Source organism: Dendrobates tinctorius, unplaced genomic scaffold (genome assembly GCF_039654945.1).
Source record: "Dendrobates tinctorius isolate UK_male_01 unplaced genomic scaffold, ASM3965494v1 ptg000155l, whole genome shotgun sequence".
In the NCBI taxonomy this organism is placed as follows: Eukaryota; Metazoa; Chordata; class Amphibia; order Anura; family Dendrobatidae; genus Dendrobates; species Dendrobates tinctorius.
Window position 1 is genome coordinate 7,118,887 of NW_027361822.1, and position 18,768 is coordinate 7,137,654.

General features: G+C 46.5%; 1 protein-coding gene across 1 annotated transcript in view; it reads left to right on the forward strand.

Moving 5' to 3' along the window:
* Positions 1–8,752: 8,752 nt before the first annotated feature.
* Positions 8,753–18,768, forward strand: part of LOC141051002 (uncharacterized) — a 70,351-nt gene continuing 60,335 nt past the window's right edge. The window contains 3 exon segments of the mRNA XM_073547781.1: positions 8,753–9,299; positions 9,383–9,506; positions 9,590–9,687. Of these exon segments, the coding sequence (XP_073403882.1) occupies positions 9,078–9,299; positions 9,383–9,506; positions 9,590–9,687 (444 nt within the window). The 5' untranslated portion in view covers positions 8,753–9,077.

Genomic DNA, 18,768 nt, shown 5'->3' on the forward strand with positions numbered 1-18,768 from the left:
GTCTCCCTCACACGTACGATTCTTCCATCATTTTCATGCCCGTCATATTTTGGGCTTTATGTAAAACTATTTCTATATTTTACTTTCCATTCCCAGAGCCAATTCTATTTCCGTGTGATGCAGCCACACTAGGGCTTGTGTTTTGTGTGACAAGATGCGGTTTCCCTCTGGTAAAGGAGCAGGATCCATATTACACAGTGTCAGGGTTTGGTGACCTGCAGCTGCACAGAGTGACTTCAGCGAGCTCAGAAAATATGTTTTTGTCCCCGCGGCTGCACGTATCGCAGCTGTTAGCCACAACACATGCAGGGATTGCCTTTTTTCTTAGACAATCCCTGCCGCCATCACTGTAGCTGATATTTTTTTCTGATATTTTTTATAAATAAGTACAAAACATATCTACCTACATTTACCACTGTCATAAAGTACAATGAGCCACAAAAAAACAATCTAAAAAATCAGTGGGATTTGTTGAAGCGTTCCAGAGTTATTACCACATAAAGTGACACTGGCCAGATTCAAAAAAATTTGGTCTGGTCACTAAGGGATTAAAGAATGTGTATACTACTGTAGCATTGATGACTTATCCTTAGGATAGGTTATCAATGACTGGTTAGGATCTGACACACGGCACCCCTGTTATCGGTGTCGGTGGCCACCGATTGGAAGTACTCACTTGTAGAGCTGGCCGTCTTCTGATAGTGGCCACTGCAGGGTACTACACATCCGCCTCCTATTCAAATCAATAGTGTAGTACCCTGTGGTGGCCACTATCAGAAGACGGCCAGCTCCATATGAGAGCACTTCTGGCTAGAGGCCGCCTACACCGACAACAGCTGATCGACGAGGGGTGCCTGGTGTCGGACTGTGGCCTGACTGAGCAGACATTGATGACCTAGCCTAAGGATATGTTATTAATGCTGGACAACCGCTTTAATTGCCTGTTCACACAGGTCTATTCCGCTTTATATGCACCCTGAACTATCAGTAAAACATTGTTTCATGCACAGACTGTTTACACAGAGTGATGTGCTGCTGAGAATGATGATGTTTTGTGCAAACTAAAAGAACATTTCACCCGACAAACTAGTGCTTTCATTCATCGGGTGATAAGTAGTCTGTTTGGACTAAATGAATATCACGAAGTCAGCGTTCCTAGGAAGAATTATCATGCAGTGTAAATGGACCTCTAGTTAACCATCCCACAGATGTTCTTTTCTTACATGGTTATCTCAGTGTTATAGAAGTCTTCACCTATGTAACCAATTCTCTTCACTTCCTGAAGTCAGAGGTCTGTGTCTCTTATGCAAAATGGAGGAGGTTCTATCTCTCTCAGTGACCTCAGATATAATGGAGGAGGCTCTATCTCTCTCAGTGACCTCAGATATAATGGAGGAGGCTCTATCTCTGTCAGTGACCTCAGATATAATGGAGGAGGCTCTGTCTCTGTCAGTGACCTCAGATATAATGGGGGAGGCTCTATCTCTGTCAGTGACCTCAGATATAATGGGGGAGGCCCCATCTCTGTCAGTGACCTCAGATATAATGGAGGAGGCTCTATCTCTCTCAGTGACCTCAGATATAATGGAGGAGGCTCTATCTCTGTCAGTGACCTCAGATATAATGGAGGAGGCTCTATCTCTGTCAGTGTCCTCAGATATAATGGAGGAGGCTCTGTCTCTGTCAGTGACCTCAGATATAATGGGGGAGGCTCTATCTCTGTCAGTGACCTCAGATATAATGGAGGAGGCTCTATCTCTGTCAGTGACCTCAGATATAATGGAGGAGGCTCTATCTCTGTCAGTGACCTCAGATATAATGGAGGAGGCTCTATCTCTGTCAGTGACCTCAGATATAATGGAGGAGGCTCTATCTCTGTCAGTGTCCTCAGATATAATGGAGGAGGCTCTATCTCTGTCAGTGACCTCAGATATAATGGAGGAAGCTCTATCTCTCTCAGTGACCTCAGATATAATGGGGAGGCTCTATCTCTGTCAGTGACCTCAGATTTAATGGAGGAGGATCTATCTCTGTCAGTGTCCTCAGATATAATGGAGGAGGCTCTATCTCTGTCAGTGACCTCAGATATAATGGAGGAAGCTCTATCTCTGTCAGTGACCTCAGATATAATGGGGAGGCTCTATCTCTGTCAGTGACCTCAGATTTAATGGAGGAGGATCTATCTCTGTCAGTGTCCTCAGATATAATGGAGGAAGCTCTATCTCTGTCAGTGACCTCAGATATAATGGAGGAAGCTCTATCTCTGTCAGTGACCTCAGATATAATGGAGGAGGCTCTATCCCTGTCAGTGACCTCAGATATAATGGGGAGGCTCTATCTCTGTCAGTGACCTCAGATATAATGGAGGAGGCTCTATCCCTTTCATTGACCTCAGATATAATGGAGGAGGCTCTATCTCTGTCAGTGACCTCAGAGATAATGGAGGAGGCTCCATCTCTGTCAGTGACCTCAGATATAATGGAGGAGGCTCTATCTCTGTCAGTGACCTCAGATATAATGGGGAGGCTCTATCTCTGTCAGTGACCTCAGATATAATGGAGGAGGCTCTATCCCTTTCATAGAGCCTCCTCCATTATATCTGAGGTCACTGACAGAGATAGAGCCTCCTCCATTATATCTGAGGTCACTGACAGAGATAGAGCCTCCTCCATTATATCTGAGGTCACTGACAGAGATGGAGCCTCCTCCATTATCTCTGAGGTCACTGACAGAGATAGAGCCTCCTCCATTATATCTGAGGTCAATCTCTGTCAGTGACCTCAGAGATAATGGAGGAGGCTCCATCTCTGTCAGTGACCTCAGATATAATGGAGGAGGCTCTATCTCTGTCAGTGACCTCAGATATAATGGAGGAGGCTCTATCTCTCTCAGTGACCTCAGATATAATGGAGTAGGCTCTATCTCTGTCAGTGACCTCAGATAAAATGAAGGAGGCTCTATCTCTCTCAGTGACCTCAGATATAATGGAGGAGGCTCTATCTCTGTCAGTCACCTCAAATATAATGGAGGAGGCTCTATCTCTGTCAGTGACCTCAGATATAATGGAGGAGGCTCTATCTCTGTCAGTGACCTCAGATATAATGGAGGAGGCTCTATCTCTGTCAGTGACCTCAGATATAATGGAGGAGGCTCTATCTCTGTCAGTGACCTCAGATATAATGGAGGAGGCTCTATCTCTGTCAGTGACCTCAGATATAATGGAGGAGGCTCCATCTCTCTCAGTGACCTCAGATATAACGGAGGAGGCTCTATCTCTGTCAGTGACCTCAGATATAACGGAGGAGGCTCTATCTCTGTCAGTGACCTCACATATAATGGAGGAGGCTCTATCTCTGTCAGTGACCTCAGATATAATGGAGGAAGCTCTATCTCTGTCAGTGACCTCAGATATAATGGAGGAGGCTCTATCTCTGTCAGTGACCTCAGATATAATGGAGGAGGCTCTATCTCTGTCAGTGACCTCAGATATAATGGAGGAGGCTCTATCTCTGTCAGTGACCTCAGATATAATGGAAGAGGCTTTATCTCTGTCAGTGACCTCAGATATAAAGGAGGAGGCTCTATCTCTGTCAGTGACCTCAGATATAATGGAGGAGGCTCTATCTCTGTCAGTGACCTCAGATAAAATGGAGGAGGCTCTATCCCTGTCAGTGACCTCAGATATAATGGAGGAGGCTCTATCTCTGTCAGTGACCTCAGATATAATGGAGGAGGCTCTATCTCTGTCAGTGACCTCAGATATAATGGAAGAGGCTTTATCTCTGTCAGTTACCTCAGATATAAAGGAGGAGGCTCTATCTCTGTCAGTGACCTCAGATATAATGGAGGAGGCATACCTCCCAACTGTTGAAGAAGGGAAAGAGGGACAAAGCCTGCGGTGTGGCAAATTTTAGGCCACGCCCTAACCACATCCATTTCAGTAATCACTCCCATATCCACGCCCCCAACCACACCTATTTAGTACTCCTGATCACATGTGGACAGCTGTATATAGCTGGTACATGTGTATACAGTGTGTGGATGGCTGTATATTGCCGGTACACATGAATACATTTTGTGGACGGTTGTTTATAGCTGACACAGTGCGTGGACGGTTGTATATAGTTGGCACAGTGCGTGGACGGTCATATATAGTTGGACGGTGTGTGGATGGTTCGTATACAGGTGGCACAGTGTGTGGATGGTCGTATATAGCTGGCACAGTGCGTGGACGGTCGTATATAGCTGGCACAGTGCATAGACGGTCGTATATAGCTGGCACAGTGCGTGGACGGTCGTATATAGCTGGCACAGTGCGTGGACGGTCGTATATAGCTGGCACAGTGTGTGGATGGTTCGTATATAGCTGGCAAAGGACAGTTTCTTGTCAGTTCTTGGCCTTTCCAGTCTCTGTGAGGAAAAGTAACAAAAGGATTAAACCTGACAGAGCAGCACGAGGAGGAGAGAGGGAGTCATGTGTCATTATGGACACCAGCTCTTACACTTCCGGCAGTCTGAGTCAACAACAATCCCTCCCCAGTGAGCACTCCATACAGCACCCGGCTCTCACTCTACTCCATATGATCCCAGAACCTGCCTGTCTCGCTCTGACATGCTGCTGCTCCATGCGCCGCACATCGAGCGCCGCGGCAGCATGTGACAGAGAGAGACAGGCAGGATCTGGGATCATATGGAGTAGAGTGAGAGCCGGGTGGTGCTGGTGCGCTGCCGCGGCCACCGGTTCTGTCCACCCGGAGTCCCGAACGATTACCTCCTCCTAACGTGTTGTAAGCTGACCGCCGGAAATGAGGTCAGCAGTCATTTCCGGTGGTCAGCTTACAGCACGTCACTTCCAGTGGAACGTGATGTGCGACTCAGAGTCAGACTGCTTGTATTTTGCGGTCATCTGACCGCGATCGCGGGAAAGAAAGCGTCCCGGCCGGGACGGCAGGATACGGACCCGAAATCGGGACTGTCCCATGGGAATCGGAACACTTGGGAGCTATGGAGGAGGCTCTGCCAGTGACCTCAGATATAATGGAAGAGGCTCTCTCTCCGTCAGTGACTTCAGATATAATGGAGGAGAATCTATCTCTGTCAGTGACCTCAGATATAATGGAGGAGGCTCTATCTCTGTCAGTGACCTCAGATATAATGGAGGAAGCTCTATCTCTGTCAGTGACCTCAGATATAATGGAAGAGGCTCTCTCTCCGTCAGTGACCTCAGATATAATGGAGGAGGCTCTATCTCTGTCAGTGACCTCAGATATAATGGAGGAGGCTCTATCTCTGTCAGTGACCTCAGATATAATGGAGGAGGCTCTATCTCTGTTAGTGACCTCAGATATAATGGAGGAGGCTCTATCTCTGTCAGTGACCTCAGATATAATGGAAGAGGCTTTATCTCTGTCAGTTACCGCAGATATAAAGGAGGAGGCTCTATCTCTGTCAGTGACCTCAGATATAATGGAGGAGGCATACCTCCCAACTGTTGAAGAAGGGAAAGGGGGACAAAGCCTGCGGTGTGGCAAATTTTAGGTCACGCCCTAACCACACCCATTTCAGTAATCACTCCCATATCCACGCCCCCAACCACACCTATTTAGTACTCCTGATCACATGTGGACAGCTGTATATAGCTGGTACATGTGTATACAGTGTGTGGATGGCTGTATATTGCCGGTACACATGAATACATTTTGTGGACGGTTGTTTATAGCTGACACAGTGCGTGGACGGTTGTATATAGTTGGCACAGTGCGTGGACGGTCATATATAGTTGGACGGTGTGTGGATGGTTCGTATACAGGTGGCACAGTGTGTGGATGGTCGTATATAGCTGGCACAGTGCGTGGACGGTCGTATATAGCTGGCACAGTGCATAGACGGTCGTATATAGCTGGCACAGTGCGTGGACGGTCGTATATAGCTGGCACAGTGCGTGGACGGTCGTATATAGCTGGCACAGTGCGTGGACGGTCGTATATAGCTGGCACAGTGTGTGGATGGTTCGTATATAGCTGGCAAAGGACAGTTTCTTGTCAGTTCTTGGCCTTTCCAGTCTCTGTGAGGAAAAGTAACAAAAGGATTAAACCTGACAGAGCAGCACGAGGAGGAGAGAGGGAGTCATGTGTCATTATGGACACCAGCTCTTACACTTCCAGCAGTCTGAGTCAACAACAATCCCTCCCCAGTGAGCACTCCATACAGCACCCGGCTCTCACTCTACTCCATATGATCCCAGAACCTGCCTGTCTCGCTCTGACATGCTGCTGCTCCATGCGCCGCACATCGAGCGCCGCGGCAGCATGTGACAGAGAGAGACAGGCAGGATCTGGGATCATATGGAGTAGAGTGAGAGCCGGGTGGTGCTGGTGCGCTGCCGCGGCCACCGGTTCTGTCCACCCGGAGTCCCGAACGATTACCTCCTCTTAACGTGTTGTAAGCTGACCGCCGGAAATGAGGTCAGCAGTCATTTCCGGTGGTCAGCTTACAGCACGTCACTTCCAGTGGAACGTGATGTGCGACTCAGAGTCAGACTGCTTGTATTTTGCGGTCATCTGACCGCGATCGCGGGAAAGAAAGCGTCCCGGCCGGGACGGCAGGATACGGACCCGAAATCGGGACTGTCCCATGGGAATCGGGACACTTGGGAGCTATGGAGGAGGCTCTGCCAGTGACCTCAGATATAATGGAAGAGTCTCTCTCCGTCAGTGACTTCAGATATAATGGAGGAGAATCTATCTCTGTCAGTGACCTCAGATATAATGGAGGAGGCTCTATCTCTGTCAGTGACCTCAGATATAATGGAGGAAGCTCTATCTCTGTCAGTGACCTCAGATATAATGGAAGAGGCTCTCTCTCCGTCAGTGACCTCAGATATAATGGAGGAGGCTCTATCTCTGTCAGTGACCTCAGATATAATGGAGGAGGCTCTATCTCTGTCAGTGACCTCAGATATAATGGAGGAGGCTCTATCTCTGTCACTTACCTCAGATATAATGGAGGGGGCTCTATCTCTGTCAGTGACCTCAGAAATAATGGAGGCTCTGTCTCTGTCAGTGACCTCAGATATAATGGAGGAGGCTCTATCTCTGTCACTTACCTCAGATATAATGGAGGAGGCTCTATCTCTGTCAGTGACCTCAGGTATAATGAAGGAGGCTCTATCTCTGTCAGTGACTTCAGATGTAATGGAGGAGGCTCTGTCAGTGACCTCAGATATAATGGAGGAGGCTCTATCTCTGTCAGTGACCTCACATATAATGGAGGAGGCTCCATCTCTGTCAGTGACCTCACATATAATGGAGGAGGCTCTATCTCTGTCAGTGACTTCAGATGTAATGGAGGAGGCTCTGTCAGTGACTTCAGATATAATGGAGGAGGCTCTATCTCTGTCAGTGACCTCAGATATAATGGAGGAGGCTCTATCTCTGTCAGTGACCTCAGATATAATGGAAGAGGCTTTATCTCTGTCAGTGACCTCAGATATAAAGGAGGAGGCTCTATCTCTGTCAGTGACCTCAGATATAAAGGAGGAGGCTCTATCTCTGTCAGTGACCTCAGATATAATGGAGGAGGCTCTATCTCTCTCAGTGACCTCAGATATAATGGAGGAGGCTCCATCTCTGTCAGTGACAATGTGGCGCCCTGCGTCTTTATCGCCACAAAAGGGTTAAATATATACTGTTTTGTATGTGTTTTGTGAGCAATGGGAGTTATGCTTTCTCTGCTACAGACCACAACACACACACAATTTGCCTCCCTCCCTGACTTGTCTGAAGCTGGGAGCTTTGCAGACATGCCCTAACGGGAGGGGCCGAGTTGTTGTTCTCAGTGTGAAGGAGGAAGTACGCCTGGATGACATGATAACATGTGGCTGATCCAGGAGTGAGAGCTAAAAAGCAGGGAACCAGCCCCTAGATTATCCATGCTTTCAAAGCTGGGTGGTAAGCTGAGAGACTGCGTGGGATTACACAACCAGCAGAACAGTGTTTTCCCTCAGAAATACTGCAATAACCTGGAATCAAAGGATTCAGACTGCAAGTTGCTGAAGGCGAAATACACAATGAGTAAAGGCAAAAATGGGAAGTTCTAAACTCCAGAAAGCCTTGGACCCAGAAGGGATTAGAATAGCAGGAGGTTACACTGAGTTACAGCAAGGAAAGATAACTCCCATTCTTCAGAGCAGACTGTAACCTGGTGAGAGTTGTAATATCTCCTTTGAACTGCACCTGAACTACAGTAAATGATAAAATGACTTTCCTTGTCTCCTGCCTTATTACTTCGTGCCTTCTACTTGGATCACAATCTCTGGGGGTCTGCCCTGGTTGGAGAGGGTTTTAACATCTGCGCTGCCATCACCATCTACTCTGCCAGGGATCATCTGCAGTGCTGGCTATACTACAGTCGAACACTCCAACTGGCGTCACGAATCACTACATAAACTTTATTTCCATCCAATTCTACCCCTTTTACATGACTACCTGGGGCCACGGACCGGGTCACCACCACTGTGACATCTCCCATTGAAGTTAACGGGCTCGGTACCGAGTATCCCACGGCCCTTCGGGCGCGTCAACCACAGATATAATGGAGGAGGCTCTATCCCTGTCAGTGACCTCCGATGTAATGGAAGAGGCTCTGTCTCTGTCAGTGACTTTAGATATAATGGAGGAGGCTCTATGTCTGTCACTGACCTCAGATATAATGGAGGAGGCTGTTTTTTTTATTATTTTTTTTTATAGTTGGTGCTAATTCAATTTAATTTGACTAGTGTTTTTCAAGCCTTATAAGGAATCCAAAGATACATTTTTGTATGATTTTAAAAAATTGTTGCTTTCACTTTTCTCCAATATCAGATCTCTGTGGAGATCTTGTATATAAGAGAATTTTTCTGATTGACACGTCAAGCATGGACAGAGACAATGGACAAGATGGAGAGGATATTACACCTCACCCTAGAGATCCTCTTCCGGCTTACTGGAGAGGTGAGAGATTCTGATGACTTCACATTACATCATTCTTATCTATGGGAATAACAGACGGACAGAACTGGAGAGGTGAGGACTCTGGAAATGTCTGTAGTGAGGTTTATTAATGTGTCTCTCCATAACCAGGATTACACAGTAGTGAAGAAGACCTCTAGTGAGCGCTGTCACGTCCCTGTGTCTGAGGGATGGGGAAGACCCATGAGCCCAATCACGGGGCCTCCACCTCACCCCATGATACATGAGGACATCAATGACCAGAAGATCCTAGAACTCACCTACAAGATGATTGAGCTGCTGACTGGAGAGGTGACTCTCCTGGGAATGCTGGGACATTATACAGTAATGCTATGAAGGGATCGGGGGGATGATGGTATCATTGTATGTGTCAGGTTCCTATAAGGTGTCAGGATGTCACTGTCTATTTCTCCATGGAGGAGTGGGAGTACTTAGAAGGACACAAAGATCTGTACAAGGACGTCATGATGGAGGTTCCTCAGCCCCTCACATCACCAGGTAATAGACAGGACTAAATACACACGGCCTATAATTATCTGTATGTAGAGAATGAATTCAGTCCCTGTATGTGTTTCCTCCAGTTCTATCCAGTGAGAGGACAACACCAGAGAGATGTCCCCGTCCTCTTCTTCCACAGGACTGTAAACAAGAAAATCCCAATGTTCCTCTGGATCACCAGGTAGATGGAGAGAAGGTGTCCTGAGATCTCCCCTATGATGTGTAGACGGCTGCGAAGGTCTTGTGCTCAGTCTTGCTTTATTTACCAGTATTATATGTTTTATACTTGTGTAATTAGAACGGCGGAGATGACAGGATTAGAGCTGATCATAGATGTGACTTTTCCATCTATCTGTGACTTTTACAATATTTCTTTCAAGACAAAGATCTGCCTTATATTAATATTACAGAGACATATGTGAGGGGTGATGAGCAGTGTAAAGAGGAGATTCCTAGAGATGACTACCCAGGTGAGTAGTAGCCTCTAAATTCTTCTCATTCATTAGATGGTAAAATTATGTGTAGTATATGTATTTTAAGATAACAAAGAGGTTTTTGAATATCACTTTTTTACCAGTAAAATTAGAATGATGCTTTCTTTCCACACCAAAATAAAATTAAAGGGCAGATATTCATACATTCTGTTCTGGCCGTACGTGATCGCTGCAGCCAAACACGGTCTAAAGAGGAAATGCATAGGTCACTCCTTATAAGTCCTGTGCTATCTGTTAGTTAGACCTGTATCCTACCTGCGCTTTATCCTACCTGCGCTTTAGATTTGAAGGCATAGACAAAGGAGAAGCAAGTCTGTCTGCAAAGTACCTCAGATTTATAACTATAGTCTTTCCGGTAATAATGCAGTTCAATAATGTTAAATGAAAGGTTCACATACTTGGTTTTACTTGCTTACTTTTTCACAATAACTTACACTTGTTCATTTATTTCATTTTGCTAAAAGTTGCTTGCCAGCTTAGTTTTTGCAGTCATCTTTCCAGTCAGTGATTGGCTGCAGCGTTCATATGGTTTTCTGGTTGGCAGCATAAGTATAGAAACTGTCTATATACCAGGGCAATGTTGGGAAATCAGAAAGGTAAGTGTGATTTTATTTTTTTAAACAAGTGGGGGTGGGCAACCCATTTAAAGTAACACTTCCACATTTTTTTCTCTTTCACCATCAGTTAACCTCCATACGTGTAGTAAAATACTTGCCGGTCGATGTCTTTCTGCCATCTCCAACATGGCTCCAGCTCTTTTCTTGACCGCATGACCGATGATGTGATTAGTCTGTTTCTTCTAGTGTTTGCAGTGCAGACTGGAAGTAATTTCTCAATTTAAAGCCTCATTCAGACGTTTGATTCTCGAGTACGAGTGCGATACGTGTTTTTTTACGGATAGCACTCATACTTATGATAGTCTTTGTGGCCATTTACACGTCCAATTTTTTTTCGGATCGAGTGCTGTATGGAAAATATTATAGACATGTCTGATTTTGATCCACTGATCGGACCAAAATCAGCGATGCAAGTCAAAGGTCTGTAAGAAATTCAGACTGCACTCGCATAAGACGGAGGAGACATTTATTATTATTTTTGAAGTACCACTCCAGCGTTTATTTTATTACGCTGCTAAAGTAGTGTTTAAATGTAATTCCCCTGCCCATTGTCTGATGCTCATCTGTTGCCGCCTTCATCATTTTTCAGCATCGCTCCCTTCAGTCTCTGGTGAAAAGTGAGATGCCAACTGTTTCTGTGTTTCATGGAGCGGCGCGGAGGTGACTTTTCACTACAAGTCTATGAGAGCCTTTTTCTCTTTCTTACAGACTTGCATTGAGAGCTTGTGACATAGCTTCTGACTTCTTGCCCGTCAGAAGTGGTGCTCACAAGTTGGCGCCGCGGGACCGAAGCTGTGCCAATAATCAGAGAAGATGCCGGAGGGGGAGTATATGATCAGGGAAGGAGGCTTAAGTTTAAAGTGCTTCTCCAGTGTTGTGAAAAAAGAGAAAAAAAATGCTGGAGTGGTGCTTTAAAATTCTCCACGTATGAGAAAATCGGATGACACTCATACGATACTCTGATTAGAATCACAAAGTCAAAAAAACTTGGCACTCAAATAGCATTGATATGTGAAATGAAGTTCCTTTTTTTTTGCATTCAATGTTAAACGTTTTCGGCCCTCATAGGGACCTTTGTCAGAACTGAATGCTGTGGAGGAGAAGGAACCCAGTGTGCTAACGCATGGTGCTGCGTCGCTGCAGACTCTAGGATCTAAATATTTTCCTATCCAGCAATTAACAGCTTAACACCTTTCCCCTCCCTTTTACCTTCTCAAGAGATGCAGTTATAAACCACCCACCCAGCAGCTTTCACAGCATGTCCCAGAATTACAGCTCCCTGCACTCTCTCTGATTCATGTGCTTGTTCAAATCCCCAGTTATCTTTTTGTATAAAAACAGGGATAACTGCAGACTAAGGGTCCCATTACATTTAGCGATGCACCAGCGATCCCGACAACGATACGACCTGGTCAGGATCGCTAGTACATTGCTAAATGGTCGCTAGTGAGCTGCCACACAGGCAGATCTCACCAGCGACGTAGCAGCGGTCGGCGGTCGTTACTTACCTGTCAGACGAGGCGATGAAGACGTCCTCCCGCTCGCGTCCACGCGTCGCTCGTTGGCGCCAGCAGGAAGCCGCCGCCGAGAAAAGGCCCAGGACGTTCTCGCGCGATCAACGATAGCCAGTGGGGGAGCCGGTCGGAGGTAAGTGTCACATACAGCGATATCGCTAGCAATATCGCTGCTGCGTCACAAAATCGGTGACGCTTTAGCGATATCGCTATGTGTGAAGCCCCCTTAAGGGTCTGGTTACACTAAACGACGCACCAGTGATCCCGACAACTATATGACCTGGTTAGGATCGCTGGTGCGTCACTACATGATCGCTGGTGAGCTGTCAAACAGGTACACTCACCAGCGATCAGGACCAGCGAGGACGCTGGTATCCAAGGTAAATAGCAGGTAACTAAGCGCGCGTCGCTTAGTTACCCGCTATTTATCCTGGATACCAGCTTGCTCGCGCTGGGGGCTGGTATCCAGGGTAAACAGCGGGTAACTAAGCGCACACGGCTCTTAGTTACCCACTGTTTACCTTGGATACCAGCTCCCAGTGCGAGCACACTGGTATCCAGGATAAACAGCAGGTAACTAAGCAACGCTAATAAAACGCATCCCCATGGAATCCTATGGGATTTCGCAGTTGCTGTGCCCATGCTGCGGATTTTACCGCTGCGGAATCGCATAGCGGTAAAATCCGCAGCATGTCCATTATTTCTGCGGAATCGCTGCGATTTCGCCGCCATAGGATTGCATTGAAACGCTCACTTTACGCATGTGGCTATGCCCACCATGTGTAAAGTGAGCACTTCATGTGCGGATGGTACCCAGGGTCTGGAGGAGAGGAGACTCTCCTCCATGCCCTGGGTACCATATTCCTGTAAAAAATAGAATTAAAATAAAAAATAGGGATATACTTACCCTCTGTCAGCCCCGGAGTCATCCCGCCTCTCAGCCACGCTGCCAGCATCTTCCCAGGGATGCATTGCGCGAATGACCTCTGATGACGTAGCGGTCTGGCGTGATGCTATGTCATCAGAGGTCATTGTCGCAAGTAGAGATGAGCGACTTTGCCTTTTTTAGGGTCGAGTCGGGTTTCATGAAACCCGACTTTATCAAAAGTCGAGTCGAACGAAATCTGCCCACTATTGGGAAAAGTCGAAGGTCCGACTGAAACACGAAACCCAATGCAAGTCAATGGGGAAGCAAAGTCGGCAGGGAGTGGGGGACAGTAAACACACCTACATGCCGGACCGCTTTTTTAATGTGTGCAAAATATCTCTCTCCGCTGCACCTGTCCTCTCGTTGCCCACAGTATACGTCCTTGCTCAGTGGCTGAAAAAAGTCACGTGCAAGCATTTTGGGAAATCCGACTTTGGCGCTCGTTTTGCTGACTGCATGGCCGACTTCACGCTGTGGTCGGGTTCCGGTCGGCGAAACCCGACTTTGCCATAAGTCGGCGACTTAGACCTGCTTCACATTTCAGTTATCTGACGTCAGTCAAAATCAGCCAGGTTGTGAAAAAACAGATCCATTTCAGTTGTGGCACAAACGGATGCCACTGGATCCGCTTAAGCAGTTAGTGACTGAAATTTAAAGGAACACGAGTCTGGGGGGGTTGGAGGAGAGAGAGGGAGGGAGAGAGAGAGATTTTTCTGCCGCAAGAACAGGATTTGGGGTTAAATTTCTGGCAAGGACATTCTTCCGGGCATGCTCAGTGTCAAAAAGCGGATCCGTTGCCGGATTCCATCCAAAAACGGTTGGCAACGTATCCGCCGCCCATAGGCGACCATTATAACGAATGGCGGATAGCGGTGGATCCGTTGCTATCCGCTATTTTGACGCTGACAAAAAAAGTTTCATTGTCCACCCTCTGAAGTCAGCGGACCCCAAGATTTTGGTGGATCTGTCAAAAAACAATAGAATATAATGCAGCCCTCCCATAGGGTATAATGTAGCCCCCTCCTAGGGTATAATGCAGCCCCCTTCATATGGTATAATACAGCCCCCCCACAGAATATAATGTAGCCCCCTCAGAATATATGCAGCCCCCCTCATAGGGTATCATACTGCCCCCTCATATGGGTATCATGCAGCCCCCCTCATACAGGGTATATCATGCTGCCCCCTCATACGGGGTATTATGCTGCCCCCCCCATACGGGGTATCATGCAACCAGGACTCACTATATATATATATATATATATATATATATATATATATATATATTAGCTGAAGAGCCCGGCGCTGCCCAGGCATAGTAACTAACTGTGGTTAGTTATAGCAAATTATAATTATCCTCCGTTCCATAGTCCCGTGTCCATATACCCATCATACATATCCACGATCCCATAGTCCCGTGCCCATATACCCATCACACATATCCTCCATCCCATAGTCGAGTGCCCATATACCCATCACACATCCTTCATCTCATAGTCCCATACCCATATACCCATCATACATATTCTCCATCCCATAGTCCCGTGCCCATATACCCATCATACATATCCGCCATCCCATAGTCCCGTGCCCATATACCCGTCATACATATCCTCCATCCCATAGTCCCGTGCCCATATACCCGTCATACATATCCTCCATCCCATAGTCCAGTGCCCATATACCCATCACACATATCCTCCATCCCATAGTCCAGTGCCCATATACCCATCACATCCTCCATCCCATAGTCAACCATTATGACATCATAATGAGCGGCGGGGCTTTGAACCTATGATGACATCAGCGTCGCCATGGCAGCCATTATGACATCATAATGAGGGGCGGGGCTTGATACGCACACACTTTTTCCCCAGCATGTAGATAGGGGCAAAATTATTTGGTGAATTGGAACGCGTGGGGTTAAAATTTCGCCTCACAACATAGCTTAGGACACTCTCGGGGTCCAGACGTGTGACTGTGCCAAATTTTGTGGCTGTAGCTGTGACGGTGCAGATGCCAATCCCGGACACACACACACACACACACACACACACACACACACACACACACACACACACACACACACATATATACATACACACTTGAGCTTTATATATTAGATATATATATTTATATACAGGGTGGTCCAAAAGTAGGTGGACAGAAAATAATAGCATTTATTTTGATTTATATATAAAATTATATTTACAAAGACAAGCATAACATTGACAAACAAATTTTATTCTAAACAATAATACAAAAGCCCTTACATTTTATCAACGCAGGTGCTCAAACTGTTTTCCATCACAATTTGCACAGCTCTGAAGTCTGCCTCTTGCGCTTCAACAAACATTTTTGCACAAGTCTCTTTGGGTATTAATTTCTAGAAATGCATCTCTTATGTAATTTTTCAAGTCACTGACACTTTTTGGTTTTCGACTATAAATTTTGTCATTGAGTACTCCCCAAAAGAAACAATCCAATGGGGTCAAGTCTGGTGAACGTGCCGGCCAATCAAGTGAGCCTCTTCGGCCAATGCATTTATTAGGAAATGTTTCATCAAGATACTCACAGACTACTCTTGAATAATGTGGAGGGGCCCCATCTTGTTGGAAATAAAGGTCATCTGAATTAGGCTGTTGCTGTAACTGGGGAACAACTTGATTCGTTAGAATTTCGAGATACTTATCTCCTGTGACTATTCCATAAAAAAAAAAAATGGTCCAAAAACACCAAAACTTGAAATACCACCCCAAACATTGACACCAGGCTCCTTTAGCTGTTGCTCTAATGTTAAATGCATGTTCACATTATACTAGTAAATACAATTATGTCTGTTAATATGGCCAGATAATGTGAAAGAAGCTTCATCACTCCACATAATGTTATCTCAAATTACTGGATTTTCTTCAGTTTCGTTAAGCATAATCTCACTAAATTGCAGCTGCCTGTCTGGATCATCCTCCAATAAACCATGAATTACATGTGGACGATAAGCTTTCCACCCAATAGATTTCAGGATTCGCATGATGGAAGCTTGTGAAATTCCCAATTCTAAAGAGACTCTCTTCTGGTGGACTTTTTGGACTCTGAACAAATGTTTCAGCAACAAGTTGTTTATTATTTTCTGTACAGGCTGTTTTGGGGCGACCAGTTTTTGGAGCACTAAGGATTGAGCCAGTGGCATCGAATTTGTCACAAATACGGTAAATGGTTTGTCTCTTTGGGGCTTGAGTACCAAATGTTTCAACCCAATTTGCTCTGTTTCAGCATTTAGAGATTTCCAATACTATCACCCCACTTGCCACCGTTACAGGGCAAGTGGAAAGAGCAAGGCTAAGTGCCAGAATTGGCACACCTTAGAGATGCGCCTTTTTTGGGGCAGCTGAGAGTTGATGTTTTAGCGGGGGGGGGGACAGTATCCATGGCCCCTTCCTAGGCTAATAATATCAGACTGCAGATGTCTGCATAGCCTTTTGCTGGTTATTAATTATAGGGGACCTCACAACTTTTTTGTGGGGGGGTACCTCTTTTTAATAGCCAGTAAAAGCCAATTATACAGCTGTGACCTGATATTAATAGCCTGGGAAGCTCGAAGGGTATTACCCCCTTCCCAGGCTATAAACATCGACCCCAGCCGTAGGCTTTACTTACCTCTGCTGGTTACAAAAATTGCACAGGAGCCCATGCCATTATCTTTTCAAAAAATAATCTTTTATTAATTAAATACATGTACAGTAAGCTGCACATACAATGTATTAATTGTATTTGTCACAGGCATCTGTATATCTACCTATTCTATTTGTATTTACTGTATGTAATCCATGTCTTCTATCCTGTCGGCTCCTGCTGTGATTTTACAGTACATGGCACATGAATTGCTGGCTTTTCTTTGTGTCTATTGTGAGAATCAGTTGGGAATAGTGGATGAGGGCAGGTATATCTCGCCCAGATTCCTTTCCTATGTGGCCTAGTCTGGTCAGTATCGCACCTGCTTGCTAATGAATAATGGGAGGTGGATATAAAAGGATGCAAGGTGGTTGTGTGAGTATCTCAGCCTGGGAACACAGAGAGCCTGTCTGTGTGAGAGACACACGTGAGTGGAAGCAGTGCCCACTGCAACTGTGGTTTGGCTGGACGGGAGAAGCCCGCCAGTTGGTAGTTAGGTTGTCCATTGTTTAGTTAGTGCCGGACAGGCAAGGATTTGTTTTATGTTTTATTTCCTTTTGCATTGCTTTCACCATTAATAAACCTGACCCAGGGTCAGTTACACCCGAATCCCAGCTCTGCACCTGAATTTCATGCTGAACGCACGTGACCTTTGACCCCAGCAAAGGCGATCCCGGAGTGTTTTATCACATTGTGGTCGAGAACGCGGGCATCACGTTGCAAGCATGAGCATGGAGGACGTGGTGAAAGCGCTGGTACAGTCCACCGCCGTCCAGCAAGAAGCTAATCGGGTGATGATGGCCCAGCTGAAGGAGTTGGTGGACATGACAGTTACCGATCGTTCGCTTCTCCAGCAGGTGGCGCAGCGCTTGGCAAGCTTACCTGAGCTTAACCTGGAAGCCGAGTCGAGAGTGATTCACGTGAGTCGGTACTGGCAGAAAATGACGACCGAAGATGACGTCGAGGCATACCTGACCACGTTTGAACGGACGGCGGTGCGAGAAAAATGGCCGAAGGCACGATGGGCCGGCCTGATTGCCCCGTTTCTTTCCGGTGAGGCCCAAAAGGCTTATTATGACTTAGAGCCTGAAGCCGCGCAGGACTTTGACAAATTGAAAGCCGAGATCTTGGCCCGGCTGGGAGTGACGACCGCTGTCCGTGCACAGAGAGTGCATCAATGGACTTATCAGCCGGATAAACCACCGCGGTCCCAGATGTTCGACCTGATCCACGTGACGAAGAAGTGGCTACAACCTGAGGTGTTGACAGCGCCAGAGATAATCCAGAGAGTCGTCATGGACAAGTACCTGAGAGCTCTACCGCCAGCCCTGAGGAAGTGGGTAAGCCATGGAAATCCTATGACGGCAGATCAACTGGTGGATCTGGTTGAACGTTACTCCGTGGCGGAAGGACTCCGAGACGACGCTACCCCACCTCGTTCTTCATCATCTCCACGTGGAACCAGTAAGACTGTTCCAGGGAGTAGGGGAGATGGAAAAATCCCTAAGACAGTGGGCTAGGAAAACGGGACTGTCCGCACTGCGAGGCCGAGAGTAACGAACTATGGTCTAAGCAAGGGGCCCGTTAGGTGTTTCCGCTGCCAAGAGATGGGACATATTGCTGCGAACTGTCCGGTCACTACTGAACCCATGCAGTGCGACGTCACAGACTCTAAAAACCGCATGTCTATGGTTGCACGGGTGGTGAGTGTGAATGCCGGTCAAAAGGATGTGGAAAAACACTTGTGTGATTTAATTGTTGATGGCAAAAATGTGGTGGCATTGTTAGACTCGGGAAGTGTGGTGACTCTGGTGAAGGCCAGTCTGGTGTCAGCCCCGACTGGACCATCAGACAAATTTTCTGTAACGTGTGCATGGAGACACCTGTTCGTACCTCACCACGGTCATATGCATTACTACTTCCTATGGGTCTGTGCAACATAAAGTGGGACTCGTCCCGGCGTTATTGCATGATGTTATCCTGGGCCGGGATTTTCCCCACTTCTGGCAATTGTGGGAGAATCAGTTGATACCCCAG